This window comes from Zeus faber (assembly GCF_960531495.2).
Source record: "Zeus faber genome assembly, chromosome: 11".
Classification (NCBI taxonomy): Eukaryota; Metazoa; Chordata; class Actinopteri; order Zeiformes; family Zeidae; genus Zeus; species Zeus faber.
The window spans coordinates 19533757-19548756 of NC_137205.1; the positions used below are offsets into that span (position 1 = coordinate 19533757).

Below are 15000 nucleotides of genomic sequence, written 5' to 3' on the forward strand. Positions count from 1 at the left end.
AATATTCAAGCAAGAATTTGAAAAATCACATCAAATAAAGAAGTGTTATTGCAGAGTAACAACCTGTTGTTGCATTTAAAAGCTCTTATAAGAGCAATCGCAGTCGTGGGCCGTGCATCGTGAATGAAATGATGCGGGCGCAAGAACGGCCAGGCTGCACCCGAGGCGGCACGCCTTTCCAGCTAAATACAAATAAATGTGTTCAAACGAGATGCCCCCCGCTGCCCCCGGTGTGTGTTTGCGTACTGCGATGTGCAAACACACCGTGTCCCTCTCCCCCAGGCTGTGTTCGACTGCGTGGTGAACTCCCTGAAGAACGTGCTCAACATCCTCATCGTCTACATGCTGTTCATGTTCATCTTTGCCGTGGTGGCGGTGCAGCTCTTCAAGGGACGCTTCTTCTACTGCACCGACGAGTCCAAAGAGCTGGAGCGCGACTGCAGGTCAGGAGACACCCGTCGTATCCATGGTATCGAGTGATGTTTAGTGGGTTTCCAACGGGAGCCTTGCCGTAAAAAACTACTGGGAACCCCAGTAGAGCGCCCGCCCTCGAGCAAACAGAGACGGGAGCCAAAACCCCAACTCCACTGGAAGGCCGCTTATTTTTCTGCGTTTCAGGGGCGAGTATCTGGTGTACGAACGCAATAACGAAGTGAAGGCGCAGAAGCGGGAGTGGAAGAAGTACGATTTCCACTACGACAACGTGGCTTGGGCCTTGCTCACCCTCTTCACCGTGTCTACTGGAGAGGGGTGGCCGCAGTGAGTATTTGTGTGCTTTATACAAAAAAAAAAAACCTGGGCAAATGCACAAAATGCGCCGGCAGACACGGATTGACAAACAGCCTTCGTGGCGAAAAGGGACCAATTGCTGGGGTGGATTAGAGAAAAAAAAAGACATCTGGATTTACATCATCGACATTTCCTTGCCCCTCAAATCAAGCAATTTCCGAGAATGACAGAGTTAAGAAACATTATCACGGGCAGTTTACATTTCTTAAAGATGAACTTACGTGGCCGGATGTGATAAACTTCTACGAGCTTATTTAGGGACAATTGCCCAGCCTGGTTCACGCTCAACCCCGTCCCTCCTTCCCCAGGGTGCTGAAACACTCAGTGGATGCGACTTACGAGAACCAGGGCCCGAGCCCGGGGTACCGGATGGAGATGTCCATCTTCTACGTGGTGTACTTCGTGGTCTTCCCCTTCTTCTTCGTCAACATCTTCGTAGCTCTCATCATCATCACCTTCCAGGAGCAAGGAGACAAGATGATGGAGGACTACAGCTTGGAAAAGAACGAGGTGAAGGACGGGAGGGATAGGGGTCGGGCGGGGACGCGGGCGGAGGGATTAAATGGATGATGATAGTTTGAATTCAATGCACAATGAGCAATCCACTTTTCTAGCGCTCATACCTATCTGAGCGGGCTGCAATCCTCTTATTGAAATCGTTGGATTCCACAATCATGTGTTTCTGAAATTTAAAGGATAGGTGTGTTACTTTTCAACCAAGGCTTCATTTTTTGGTCAATGGTGGAAACACCATTGCTTTAACAAGGTACAAAAAATGCCAAAAATGTATTTTATCATTATTAGTGGGACCAGGAAATAATTTTTATTTTTCATTTTTCATTTTTTAATTTTATTTTTAATTTTTAATTTTTAATTTCATTTCATTTTTTAAATCGGTTTCTCACCATATATTTCAAATATTCAAGCCCCGAAACAAAGACAATATAAAAATCTAATGTAAAGTAATGTAGTACGTAGTAAGTAATGTAATCGAATGTAAAATGTGGGTGCTGGCGAGTGAAAGATCAAAAATGGGGTTTGACACCTGTATGGTCCTCGAAACCAAAAGATGTTGTGATGTCTTTTTTTTTTTTTTTTTTTTTAACAGGACCTTGAATTATCAACAACCTTATACCACTTTTTATTATTATTTTTTTCTTTTTTTTTCGCAGAGAGCCTGCATAGACTTTGCCATCAACGCCAGACCCCTGACGCGCCACATGCCGCAGAACAAGCAGACCTTCCAGTACCGCATGTGGGAGTTTGTGGTGTCTCCGCCCTTTGAGTACACCATCATGGCGATGATCGCGCTCAACACTGTCGTTCTGATGATGAAGGTACGGGCATCAATACACCGGCAGCACTCTGCTGACCGGCCATCAATCGCTATTATCTTTTGTCAACCGTGCAATGTTGTTGTATCACAAAATGAAGACATTATTCTTATCGTGACGCATCATTTTATATCAATGATAATGATGAGAACATAAACCCAGCATGTCTCATCATGAGGGCTGGAATATTAGAAAGGAATTTTGTAAAATGAATTTTAGGCTGATATAATACTTGCTTACTAATTAGAGTAGGCAAGTATATATATATATATATATATATATATATATGGTTTTTAGGGCTGGACAAATGGGTTGTCCAGGCACCCGGGACAACCACTTTTTAACCATGGAAAACTATATCTGTACAACTGGTTCGGTGGACCAAAGACTCCTGTGTGCGTCTTGTGTTTAAACGTCTCGATCAAAACAATAAATGCAATTAGTTGAAAGTGAATGCTGTGGTTCAAAATTAAAAACAAATAATATGACCGGATAATGTGCAATATAATGACTTTTAATGGGCTACTTTAGAGCATTTTCATTTGGATATTTCTGCGTTGTCCACAGACTGGTTTTTATAGCGCTGTACAGCTATAGGTGAACGTTACTGTGGGATATTGATCTCTAAAATGCAGTCAAACAGCATTTCTTAACTGATTTTCCTCTTTTGTTTTATCACTTGTAGAACCTCTATGCAGAAGCACAGCAATTTGGCATGATTATCGCCCAGTAGACAACCACGTACTTTTGTGAATTGTCCTCCTGTGTATTTATATAATAATATCAGGGAGACCTCGCTATGATTATGGCGATAATGAATCAGTCCAACATACTGCTTAGTGAATATCACACATACCAGAGTTTATATTTCTGTCCGAGCGTTTCGCTGTGTCTCAGTCTGGGTGTCGCTCAGCGGTCAGAACCGTTCAGTTCTCAGAAGAATAACATGCTAATGGCTTCCTCCTGCTTTCTACTGAGTGTGCTGAACTGTGAGTGTCTCTTTGTCTGTCTTTATACCTGTCCTTCTCTCTGTCCTGTGTGTCCTTGTGTGTGTGTGTGTGTGTGTGTGTGTGTGTGTGTGTGTGTGTGTGTGTGTGTGTGTGTGTGTGTGTGTGTCATTAATGCATGCTTTGTGTCTGTGTTATTTTTTATTTATGTGTACGTGCATCTTTATTTGTGTACCTGTGGTTTGTGTGTGCATGCATGTGTGTGCGTGAGTTTGGGCACATCTACATGGATGTTTGTGTGAATGTACATTTGCATATATGTGTCTGTTTGTTGTGTGTACATTTGCATGGGCATGTGTGTGTTTGTGTGTGTGTGTGTGGGCTGGGTGGGGTCGTGTGTGTGTGTGTGTGTGTGTGTGTGTAGTATGACGGAGCGTCCGCCACCTACGAAGACGTGTTGGCCAACCTGAACATTGTGTTCACCTCCCTCTTCTCCATGGAGTGTGTGCTCAAAATCATCGCCTTCGGAGCACTGGTGAGTGAGCAAACGTGTGTGTATGTGTGTCTGTGTGTGTGTGTGTCTGTGTGTGTGTGTGTGTGTGTGTGTGTGTGTGTGTGTGTGTGTCACAGTATGATAAACAGTCAACAGTCATTTATTTCACAGTGCAGTGACACCCTGAGTCACAGCAGAAATTAAAATACAATGAAATCCAAATGCATGCCTTTAAATAAATAATAAATACATAAATAAAATAAATTAATACAAAAAATGAAAAATGTATGCAAATGTGAAAGATACAAGTCCAAGAGCAATTACATTCAAAACAAATAATACTGTATAATAATAATAATGTGTTGACATTCAAACGATATTCACATTAACAGACGGATGATTTTGATATCCAGATGGAGGAGACTGAAGATCCAATTTCCCCTTAAAACTCAGAATAAAAGCAATTATGAACAATCCATAAAAACTGCAGCCTGTTGTGCAGCGCTGCAAAATGCACCGGATGCTGGGAGGAGCGGGCGGAGCGGGCGGAGGAATATCGACAAATGTGAGCGTCAGCAGTTTCTCTACAAGATGCTGGAGGTTTTTGGAAGCAAATATGGTCGAGGAAGTTCTCACACACACGCACTCACACACACACACACACACACACACACACACACACACACACACACACACACACACACACACACACACACACACACACACTCCTATCTCCATCTTTTTCTGTGCCAAACATTGTCAACATTATACTGCATTATAATATTTTAATAGAATATGAATCATTTTTAACGAGGCTAGAGTCGAAATGGGTCGAAATTAATAGAATAATAAAGAATATATTAAAAGTAGTTTGTTCAAAAAGGATATAATCAAAATGAGTAGAAATGAATATAATATAAAATAATAGAACAGGGTCGTGTAAATAGACATTAACATTGACCTTGTGTAATGTTTAATAATATATAGTCAATATATTAACCCTAACCCTCAATATATTAACCCTATCCTAACCCTAACCCTCAATTAGTAATTCATTCATAAGTCATATCATTTTAAACAGAAAATAACTGAAAACAAAATCAGAGAATCAAAATTTGAATCGGTTAGAGTGTATATGGAATATCGTGTGGATAGTGAATATTCACGTCATATGCTGTATTTTGGCAATATAATAATTATATATAGTCAATCAATTACTGTCATAAAATCCTTATCAATCTTGGCGTATGTAATAGGCATTGCAGCCTACTGTACTCAAGTGTTTCAGTTTTACTGTGTGTGTGTGTGTATGTACGTGTGTGTGTGTGTGTGTGTGTGTGTGTGTGTGTGTGTGTGTGTGTGTGTGCGTACATTATGGGATGTCGGGGAGGTGATTCAGTCCTCTGTCACAGAACACCTTGTCCTGAACGGGGACTGGCATCCATCCAATATGGCGGCGCTGACGCTCCGCTTGTCTCATCCGATCTGCTTCCTGTTTCTGTCTGACACGCCCTCTATCCCTCCTTTCCCTCCCTTCCCTATTTTTTTCCCTCTGTTTCATTGTATTATTTTCCTCCCTCCTGCTATCCCTGTGCTTTCCACTCATTTTCACGTCCCCTGTGGCGCTTCTACCTTGTCTTTGCTCATCCATTTCCCGCTTCAATAACTCCTCCCTCCTTCTCTCTCTCTCTCTCTCTCTATCTCTCTCTCTCTCTCTCTCTCTTTCTCGCTCCATCTCCCCCTGGTGCTTTTTCTTCTCTTAACGCCATTCCTGTCATTGTCACCTCTCTCTCTCTCTCTCTCTCTCTCTCTCTCTCTCCTCCTTCGTCTTTGTGATAATCGTCTTTCCTGTCTCATCTATCATCTGTGTGTGTATTCTTTCTCTCTCTCTCTCTCTCTCTCTCTCTCTCTCGCTCTCATCCTCCTCTCTCTGTCTCTCTCTCATGCTTCTTTCTGCTCTCTCATCCTTCTCTCTCTCTCATTCTTCCCTCTCTCTCTCTGCTCTCTCATCCGTCTCTCGTCTCTATCATCTGTCTCTCTCTCTCTCTCTCTCTCTCTCTCTCTCTCTCTCTCTCATCCTTTTCTCCGGTTTCTCATCCTTCTCTCTCTATCTCACCCTTCCCGCTCTCTCTCTCTCTCTCTGCTCTCTCGTCCTTCTCCCTATGATGTACCTCTCTTTCTCTACTCTATAATTTTTACACCCACTATCTTTTCTACCATTTCCCCCGAAATTCTCTCCTGTTTCTACAGAATTATTTCAAAGATGCCTGGAACATTTTTGACTGTGTGACAGTTCTGGGCAGCATCACCGACATTCTGGTCACTGAGCTCGGGGTAAGTGGGGGGGTTGAAGTGTGTGTGTGTGTGTGTGTGTGTGTGTGTGTGTGTGTGTGTGTGTGTGTGTGTGTGTGTGTGTGCGTGTGTTAAACAGGGCCCCCTCAAACTGACTTAAAACGAAAACTAATAAATCCTAAGGTATTTCCCGAGTTGAACTCAGGGCACTCAATGTTTCCGATTTATGTCTTTTTTTCCCGTCCATATACAGTAAGCTTTCAAATGATGTTTTCACTTTCTTGTGCGAGCATTTTCACTTCCAGTCATCTAAAAATGGAACCTGCAAAGATGAAAGAGGTTTATTGACATGTTGAATAATATTCATAATATGGATAATATCTTTCCTTAAAAAATATAATTCATGTTTAATATTTCCCACTATATGTTTAACACCCAACAAAGATTATAGCTGTTTTTCACCCTTGTTCGGTCAAGCTGATGCTGAGAAAGTGAATTATACAGAAATATTACGTCCCAAAAACTCATTGCACATTACATACATTACACACTGTACATAGTAAATAATTAGTGTTGCGCAATGCAATAAGCGCAATGCTAATAAATACATTTTACACAAAAACAGTTCACATTTAAACTAATCCAATATTATTAGAGAGGCACATGTGTGATATGAAGGACAAAATAAAGGTGAAAACCTTGACTGCATCCTTAAATATAAACTATTTGGAGACAGAGTTGATTGAACGCCCAAAATCTGGGTTTTTTTTTGGAGAGAAATCACTCGTGCCATTGCTGGCTCCGAGGTGAGCTCAAAGCTCCGTACATCTGTCACAGCGCCTCTAAATACATTAGACAGGAGAAGAGGAGGCAGGGAGGGAGCCAAAGAGAGAGAGAGAGAGAAAAAAGGAGGAGAGAGGGAGAGAGCGAGCGAGAGAGGAGCGGGGAGAACGAAAGAGAGGGAGTTTGGGACCTCTGTTTTACATTGTTCAGTCAAGGGTGAACATCTCCTGAAAGTCTTATATAATTGTCCCAGTTGTGTGTGTGTGTGTGTGTGTGTGTGTGTGTGTGTGTGTGAGAGTGTGCGCGTGTGTGTGCGTGTGTGCGCGCGCGTGTGTGCTTGTGTGTGTGTGTGTGTGTGTGTGTGTGTGTGTGGGTGTGTGTGTGTGTGTGTGTGGGTGTGCAGCGACATCAAGGCTCAAAGGACCTGACTGCGGCTGCGTTTCCAAATTGAAAAATGTATACGCTATAAAGTCTTCTACACATTACCCAGAATGCAATGCATCTCAAAAAGTAGTGAACATACATGGAACCCAAGACTGGGATATCCCAACACGTTCAGAGAGTAGAGGGTGAAAATGGTTTTGAAAACCTTTTTTTTTTTAATTTTCACTGACTGATCCTCCACATAGGGAACTATATAGATGACAGCATCACTACTAAGAGTTAGTATTTTATTTACTACAACTCTATTTTAGGTCTTGTATACTTCGGTGTGTAAGTGTGTGTGCGTGTGTGTGCGTGTGTGTACGTGTGTGTGTGTGTGTGTGTGTGTGCGTGTGTGTGCGTGTGCGTGCGTGCGTGCGTGTGTGTGTGTGTGTGTGCATGTGCGTGTGTGTGCGTGTGTGTACGTGTGTGTGTGTGTGTGTGTGTGTGTGTGTGTGCGTGTGTGTGCGTGTGCGTGCGTGCGTGTGTGTGTGTGTGTGTGTGTGTGTGTGCATGTGCATGTGTGTGCACGTGCGTACGTGTGTGTGCGCGCGTGTGTGTGCGCGCGTGTGTGTGCGTGTGCGCGACTGATGTAAATGTTGGAGCATGGAGAGTTACGAAGAAGTAAAACTCTCATTGACCGTTGCATTTTAAGTCGATCGTTAAAAAACATTACATATATTTTTTCTTCAAGTGGAATTTGTGCAAGAACTGTATTGCCTTTATTGGTTGAAATTTGCAAAATCACAGGGAGCCGGTAGGCATTGAATTCATTATCGAAATCAATAAAGATGCCATTAGATACAGTACACACTCGATTTCTTGGGGGGGGTTATTTTGTGAGGTCCTGCACTCCGAGCACTTCCAGCCCGCTTCCTCTATTCCCCAAAATCCATCCTCCGGTGGCTACTCGCGCTCTCTCTCTCTCTTTCTCTCTCTCTATGGGAGAAGCGATGGATGCCCATGACATCAGAGTCCCGATCCTGGGATTTAATCTCCCAACGCTTTCAATTACGCCAAAGCCGCCACAATGCCGGTTAATTTCAGCCGCGGCTGAAAGCTCTATCAATTACACCACCGCTCTCTGCCTTTTCTATTCCACAGCCTAATTTAGTGGCTTTAGTTAATTAAATTTTAAAAAGCTGAGTCAACAATCCGCCTAGGAACCACGTTGACTTACGAAAGGTGCATTTAATCTTTTTTCTTAGCTGCTTCACCAAGCTCCTGAAATATGTATGAGAGTTCATTTTGTTTGAGGGACAGTTGGTCAGCGGAAAGCAAAGCAAACGAATAACATTGAAAATAATAAACATTTTTACATAAACAGAATCCCGTTTTTTAATAGTTAGTATTGACAGATGACGCAAAAACAGGTTCATCCATCACAAAGACATTTACTACAAGTCCCTTATTTTGTATACTCTCATATACTCTGTTGTAGTGTATAATACTGTATATATATATATATATATATATTAACTGTGGCATGTTCGTGCGTTGGGAATCAAACATGTTAAAGCATAAAAAGCATAAGTATCTTAGATTGTAACGTAAGGGACTGTTTGCACTACGCTGTTTTGCCTGTTTTTTTTAAAGTTGTTATTGTTTCACGTTGTAGGAACTTTGTGCTGAGCAACAGCAGCCTGCTGTTGTGCCAACTCGTTTCCATAATGACCATTGATTTCTTTCTTGTTTGTTCCTTTCGTTTTGTTTATTTTCTGTTTGTTTGTTTGTTTGTTTGTTTGTTTGTTTGTTTGTTTGTTTGTTTACATGCTTACTTTAAACCAAACTTAATGGCGATCTTCTGTATTCTACTTCGCCCCCCCCCCCCCTTTCCCCCAACCCCCCTCCCTCCCTCCCTCCACCCCCACCCTCTCCCTCCTGTCAACTTTTCTCTCGCTCTGGTTGTCGTACCAATCAACCAAAATTCCAAAAACGTGCTGCTATAAACCATGCATCTGCAACATCTACATGTAGATGGTTTGTAACTTTTTGGAGTTCTTATTTTTTACTGCATCCCGACCCTGTGCATCCCCCTCCCCCCCTTGTGTGTTTCCTCTTCTCATGGTGTCGCCATGGGCAATGCATGCACTGCATGTGATTATGTTGACATGGATTTTGTGTCGGCTATAGCCATTGCTTTAAAATAAAACACACTAAATGCATTCATAGGCTTACATGCTCATGTTCATCTGCACACACACACACACGCACACACACCCACGTACTGTCACACACACCCAGACTTGAATTATATGCATAGAATTAATACACACACACACACACACACACGCGCCCACGAATACATACAAGAAAATACGCCATACTATCCTTACTGCCAATTGCTTTTTGACTCCATATTGGTGCCATTTGTTGTCATTAAATGTTGAAGGACTCCCTGCACCGCAGTATTATAGTTTTATATTTAAAAAAACATTAAAAAAAAGCTGAAAAAATTCTCAGTCGATTTAAAATTACATTAAATACCTTAATACAGCAAATCATTTGACAGAATTTGTGATGTAAAATGATTATAGTTCACCGAATCACAACCCGGTAGTAATGCTAATGGTAGTAATTAGGTATTTGATCCGCTGTTAGTCCTTCAACTGATTGTCCTCTTTATTTTTTTGTTCCTTTTATTGACTTTCAGCATGTCTCATGTCTTTGCTGGCACATAAGATGCCCTTGGTAATGCTGTTTTGCTCTGCATCCGGTGCATTGGCATGCTGTGATCTTGCCCCATCGGTGCATCTGGTGAAAAACAGTTTTCAGTATTTATTGGCCCCTTTCCTTGCACGTGGATAACCGTGTGAGCCTGGTCGCAGGCTGGACAGGTTAACATAAGCCCAGATTTGTCCGTCTCTTAAAGTAGGCTTTTAGCAAGTTACTTTTGTCAAGGTGGTTTTTATATTAACTCATTTACTTATGTACTTATGTACCTATGTAACAACAGTGGGCACTATGCACAGTTGCAGTATGTGCAGGTTTAGCACATCTTTAAGCCCAAGTGAAATTCGACTGCAATGCTCTGTATATGGCCTCAACTGTCCAATCCTTTTGGTCACAATCTGTGTTGCCTAAAAGAAGAAATGAAGGTTTATTTTGTAATTGTAGTGCTACCTGTCATTTGAAATCCAGGTGTTCTGCAAGTCCCTCCAAAAGTTGAGCGGCGTAACGGGGTTTGCCGGTTTACCGTGTAAACGCGAGATATGGGGACTTGATGGCCCCTCAGAGGTTTCAGCCCAGATCACATTTTCACGAACACACCTCCGGAGAAAAGTTTTACGCCCCTTTTTTGAAAACAACGAAAAAGTGGTCAAAAGCGGCTTAGATATGGCTCGGATTATTATTATTATTATTATTATTGACATTAAAAGCGGATGCGCTGGCCAACTTGACGTTGGACGCTCCCGAATGATGTTTGCAGCGTTAACCGTCGTCCGGGGAACGGGGCCCTGCACCTTGACTCCTCACCGACCCCCCCTGCCCCCGTCTCCCCGTGAATCCCCCCTCCTTCTTCTCCCCCTTCTTCCCGTCTCTCCCCTCCCTCCCTCCCTCCCTCCCTTTCTTCTGCTGTTCCGTTTGGGTTTGTCTGAGCCCCTGGTATGAGACGCTTGTCGGAGCCTTGCCCGGTTTGATTTGCTTTGACCCGTTTGTTCCTGGGTTTGTTTGTTTCACTTGTGTTTGGTTTTGAATGTTTCCCACCCCGGTTCGACGTCTCTGCGTTGAACTTCATTTCGAGAAACTTTTTTTTTTTTCTTTTTGATTTTTTTTTTTCGTTTTTGTTTTCCTCTTCACTCTTGCCAGCAACTGACTAATCTCTCCCTCTGCCCCGCCCCCTTCCTCCCACCTGCTTGTGCACCTCCCTCATCGTTCTCTCGCTCTCTCTCCAACTCTGTCGTTCCTCTACCTTCACGGCTGTGATGCTGGTCTATCTGTGGACCCTCTGCCCCTCTCTCTTTTGTTCTCTATCTTTCAAATTGCCTCCCTCATTCTCTCTTGGTCATCCCTCTCTCTCTCATTTTCTTGTTTGCTCCCTCCTTTTCGCCTTCTCTCATGCCCTCTCTCTCTCTCTCTCTCTCTCACTTTCTATTATTCTCATTCCTTACACTTTCCCTTTCTCATCTCATTTGTCATTTGTCATTTTCTCTCTGTACTGTCTCTGTCTCCCCCTTTCTCTCTCTCTCTCTCTCTCTCTCTCTCTCTCTCTCTCTCTCTCTGTGATGTACCTCTGTCTCTCTCTCTCTCTCTCTCTCTCTCTCTCTCTCTCTCTCTCTCTGTGATGTACCTCTCTCTCTCTCTCGCTCTCTCTCTCTCTCTCTCTCTCTCTCTCTCTCGCTCTCTCTCTCTCTCGGCTGCTGTATAGAATAACTTCATCAACCTGAGTTTCCTGAGGTTGTTCAGAGCGGCTCGCCTCATCAAGCTGCTCCGACAGGGAGAGACGATCCGAATCCTGCTCTGGACGTTTGTCCAGTCCTTTAAGGTCTGCACGCACGCACATGCACACACACACACACACACACGCAGGCATACACACAGACACACACACACACACACACACACACACACACACTTGCACACACACACACACACACGCACACACATACGCACGCACGCACATAGACACACAGACACACACACACACACACACACACACACACACACACACACACACACTCACACACACACACACACTACTCACTTAAATTGTGCAGAATTGCACATTATATACAGTATATATCTGTATTACAGGATTTACACCGTAAAATATTGTTGCTATTTTGTAAAATTAGATGGTTGTGAAAAACCTAAATGTCTTTGATATAAAAAAAAACAAAACACATGGTCTGGTAGGAACCATTCGACTGTTCTTTCAAATAGGATGCATTACACATACATAATTAATAACCCACCCACTGGTGATCTAAACCCGTCCTTCATGGCTTTACAGGCGCTGCCATACGTCTGCTTGCTCATCGCCATGCTGTTCTTCATCTACGCCATCATCGGGATGCAGGTGGGTGAGCCATTCAGGCCAGAGGACTCTGGGATGCAGGGCCATTTATCGATCATTTGTTTGCCACCTAGTGGAGTAACCCTCGTTTTCATTTACTACAGCAGAATGAGATTTGTTTATTATGGTTATGTGGCCTACAGTTCAAATTTCAAGATTTATTTACATTTGTTGAGTTATTATTTGCTCAACGAAATCTCAGTTGCTGCTGCCCGACCTTAACAGTAATGCAGCCTTAAAGACAACATTTAACTGTTGTGATATTGCAATAACCAAAATCCCCGCCGATATCAAGTCTCACATCAAAATATCAATATTATATTGATTTGTCGCCCGACCCTTGATTGGAATTCCTCTTGAACAGCTGTACTCCGTACTAGTCTGAATGCTGTGATATTTTTCTTCAGCTCTTTGGGAACATTAAGATCGAAGAGAATGGAGAGAGTTCCATCAACCAACACAACAACTTCAGGACCTTTGTCACGGCACATATGCTCCTTTTCAGGTGTGTGTGTGTGTGTGTGTGTGTGTGCGTGTGTGCGTGGGCGTGTGTGCGTGTGTGACTGTGCGTGCGTGTGTATGTGTGCGTTGACCATGGCGCAAATCCAAACATCTGATCCAAAGAGCCGTGTCAGATTAAAAAAATATATTATTAACTTTCATCATTTAATAAATTATTTATTTTATTTATTTATATAATTTGTTATTTATTATTTCTGTTAAGTCTCTGTGTATTATGTTTCTCATGGAGAACAATTATTTATATGTCTGTCCTTCTACGGATTCAGTGGTTTTGACTAGTCTAGTCAAATTTACTCCAAATATCTGTGTGTATGTGTGTGTGCGTGTGTTTTCAGGAGTGCAACAGGGGAGTCATGGCATGAGATCATGCTGTCGTGTTTGGGGGGGAAGGAGTGCGACCCCCTTTCAGGGAACACGGAGCCCGAGTGCGGCAGCCAGTTCGCCTATCTCTACTTCGTCTCCTTCATCTTCTTCTGTTCCTTCCTGGTGAGGAGGGGTTCTTATTCCCCGCCGACGCCACCATCACGCTCACCTCTGAACCACCCCGACATGTTTATGAACGTGTGCTTTGTGTGTGTGTGTGTGTGTGTGTGTGTGTGTGTGTGTGTGTGTGTGTGTGTGTGTGTGTGTGTGTGTGTGTGTCTGTCTGTGTCTGTGTCTGTGTGTGTGCCTGCGTGCGTGCTTGTCTCTCTGCAGATGCTGAACCTGTTTGTGGCCGTTATCATGGACAACTTTGAGTATTTGACCCGAGACTCGTCGATCCTGGGACCGCACCACCTGGATGAGTATGTCAGGATATGGGCTGAGTACGACCCTGCTGCTTGGTGAGTACTAGCACACAAACATGCACACACACACAGAATACACACATAAGCCCTGGCATCACATTTACACACAGAGACACAGTATGCACACGCTTGAAATTACCAAACGGTCATTCACACACATTTAAGAGCTTTTCCTTGATAAGTAATAAATGCATGCTCTAAACCAACATGCCTTTGCTCATATCAACACAGTCGCATGGAAAAAAAAAGAAACTTCATGCACAGTGTAATTGGTGCAATTTGCAAAGACTTCATGAAAGCTGCTGACAATGGGCCAATAAAAATGGGCCGAGGGAAATAAGTTGACTTACTGTAGGAGCTAGCCGTTATTTTAGACAAAAGACATCTTGAAAAAGTGCTCACTGCAGAGGGCAGCTGGGGCCAAATCTCAAAGCAGAGCAAGTTACAAGATGACAATTCGCGGTAAGGTCCGCGTCGTCTTTTAAAAACGAAAACTGGATAGACACGTCACCTGCACCGGGACGGATAGAAAGAGACACGTCACAGAGTCACAAATAATACATTGGCTTCAATAAAAGATAAGACTCGCGGGCCCAGATCTTTTTACAAAATGGATTTGTCGCAATATCCAAATCAAGCTCCGTAAAAAAAAAATAAAAAAAAATGTTATTGTAAAAAAATGTTGACCATTGAAAAGATGGCCCGTCCTTCACCAGTTTCCATCGGTAAGCAAGCTTTCTTAAACACAAATACGCTTTGATAAACGTGCGAAACGTGCAAATAGAAGGTTTTCTGTAAGCGTGTACAACTGATACATGAGGGCCCATGATCTCCTTGCCCTTAATTGCAGTAAATTGCAGCAAGACATAATCACTCCAAACCGGGTATAAGTGTAATTGTAAAGTCCGTCTTCAACAAACCTCTCTCGTCCTAAAGTTTGTGCGTTGTCAACCATTGGCAGTCATTATCACCACGGCCCAACAAAAATAAATCAAGAGGGGGAAAAAAACGAAACAACGTCTTTTCAAACCGGACAAAACCGAGGCCGACGGGAGGGGACGGATGAAACGCTCCCTGGAGGGGGCCACCGCCCAACCGGGCGTAAACTTGCCAGGCGTTGTGATAGCCGCCCCCATGCCCCGCGAGTTCCACCCCCTTCCACTTCTCCCAACCCCGCAACCCTTTCTGGAATCTGCATACTGCCAAAAACTTAATGTGGAAATGGCTGATCACCAACCCCCCCAACCCCTCCCCCCCTTATTAGCAGTGAAGACGCACTCGCACTTCGCCCTGTGAAGTGTGCCTCTCATTCATTGTGTCTTGTACATGAATTGCGATTGCGCAATGCATGCTGGGACGACCTGTGACGACGTCCATGAGCCAATGTTTAACCGCAGCTGGCTTTGTGCAAAACTTTATCGCTCAAGGACACACGCCTCGGACACACCCAGTGCATCATCATCAAAGCTGCACAAGCTGTGATGTGTACCGAAATATAAGCTCAAAATGAGTGCGTGGTAGTAGGTGGCCACGGTTGTAGGTCTTCCAGTCCTATATAAAATACAAAAGACGCTCGTAATTTTATTTCTGACAGACAACTCTTGAAATTATC

General features: G+C 43.3%; 1 protein-coding gene across 1 annotated transcript in view; it reads left to right on the plus strand.

Annotated features, from left to right (window-relative positions):
- Positions 1 to 15000, plus strand: part of cacna1aa (calcium channel, voltage-dependent, P/Q type, alpha 1A subunit, a) — a gene marked incomplete at both ends in the record, with an annotated part of 106689 nt that overhangs the window by 62974 nt on the left and 28715 nt on the right. The window contains 11 exons of the mRNA XM_080008914.1: positions 283 to 443; positions 619 to 759; positions 1098 to 1299; positions 1962 to 2126; positions 3495 to 3605; positions 5814 to 5897; positions 11431 to 11547; positions 12016 to 12081; positions 12486 to 12583; positions 12936 to 13086; positions 13297 to 13424. Coding sequence (XP_079865040.1) covers positions 283 to 443; positions 619 to 759; positions 1098 to 1299; positions 1962 to 2126; positions 3495 to 3605; positions 5814 to 5897; positions 11431 to 11547; positions 12016 to 12081; positions 12486 to 12583; positions 12936 to 13086; positions 13297 to 13424 — 1424 coding nt within the window. The remainder of the gene's footprint in view (positions 1 to 282; positions 444 to 618; positions 760 to 1097; positions 1300 to 1961; positions 2127 to 3494; positions 3606 to 5813; positions 5898 to 11430; positions 11548 to 12015; positions 12082 to 12485; positions 12584 to 12935; positions 13087 to 13296; positions 13425 to 15000) is intronic.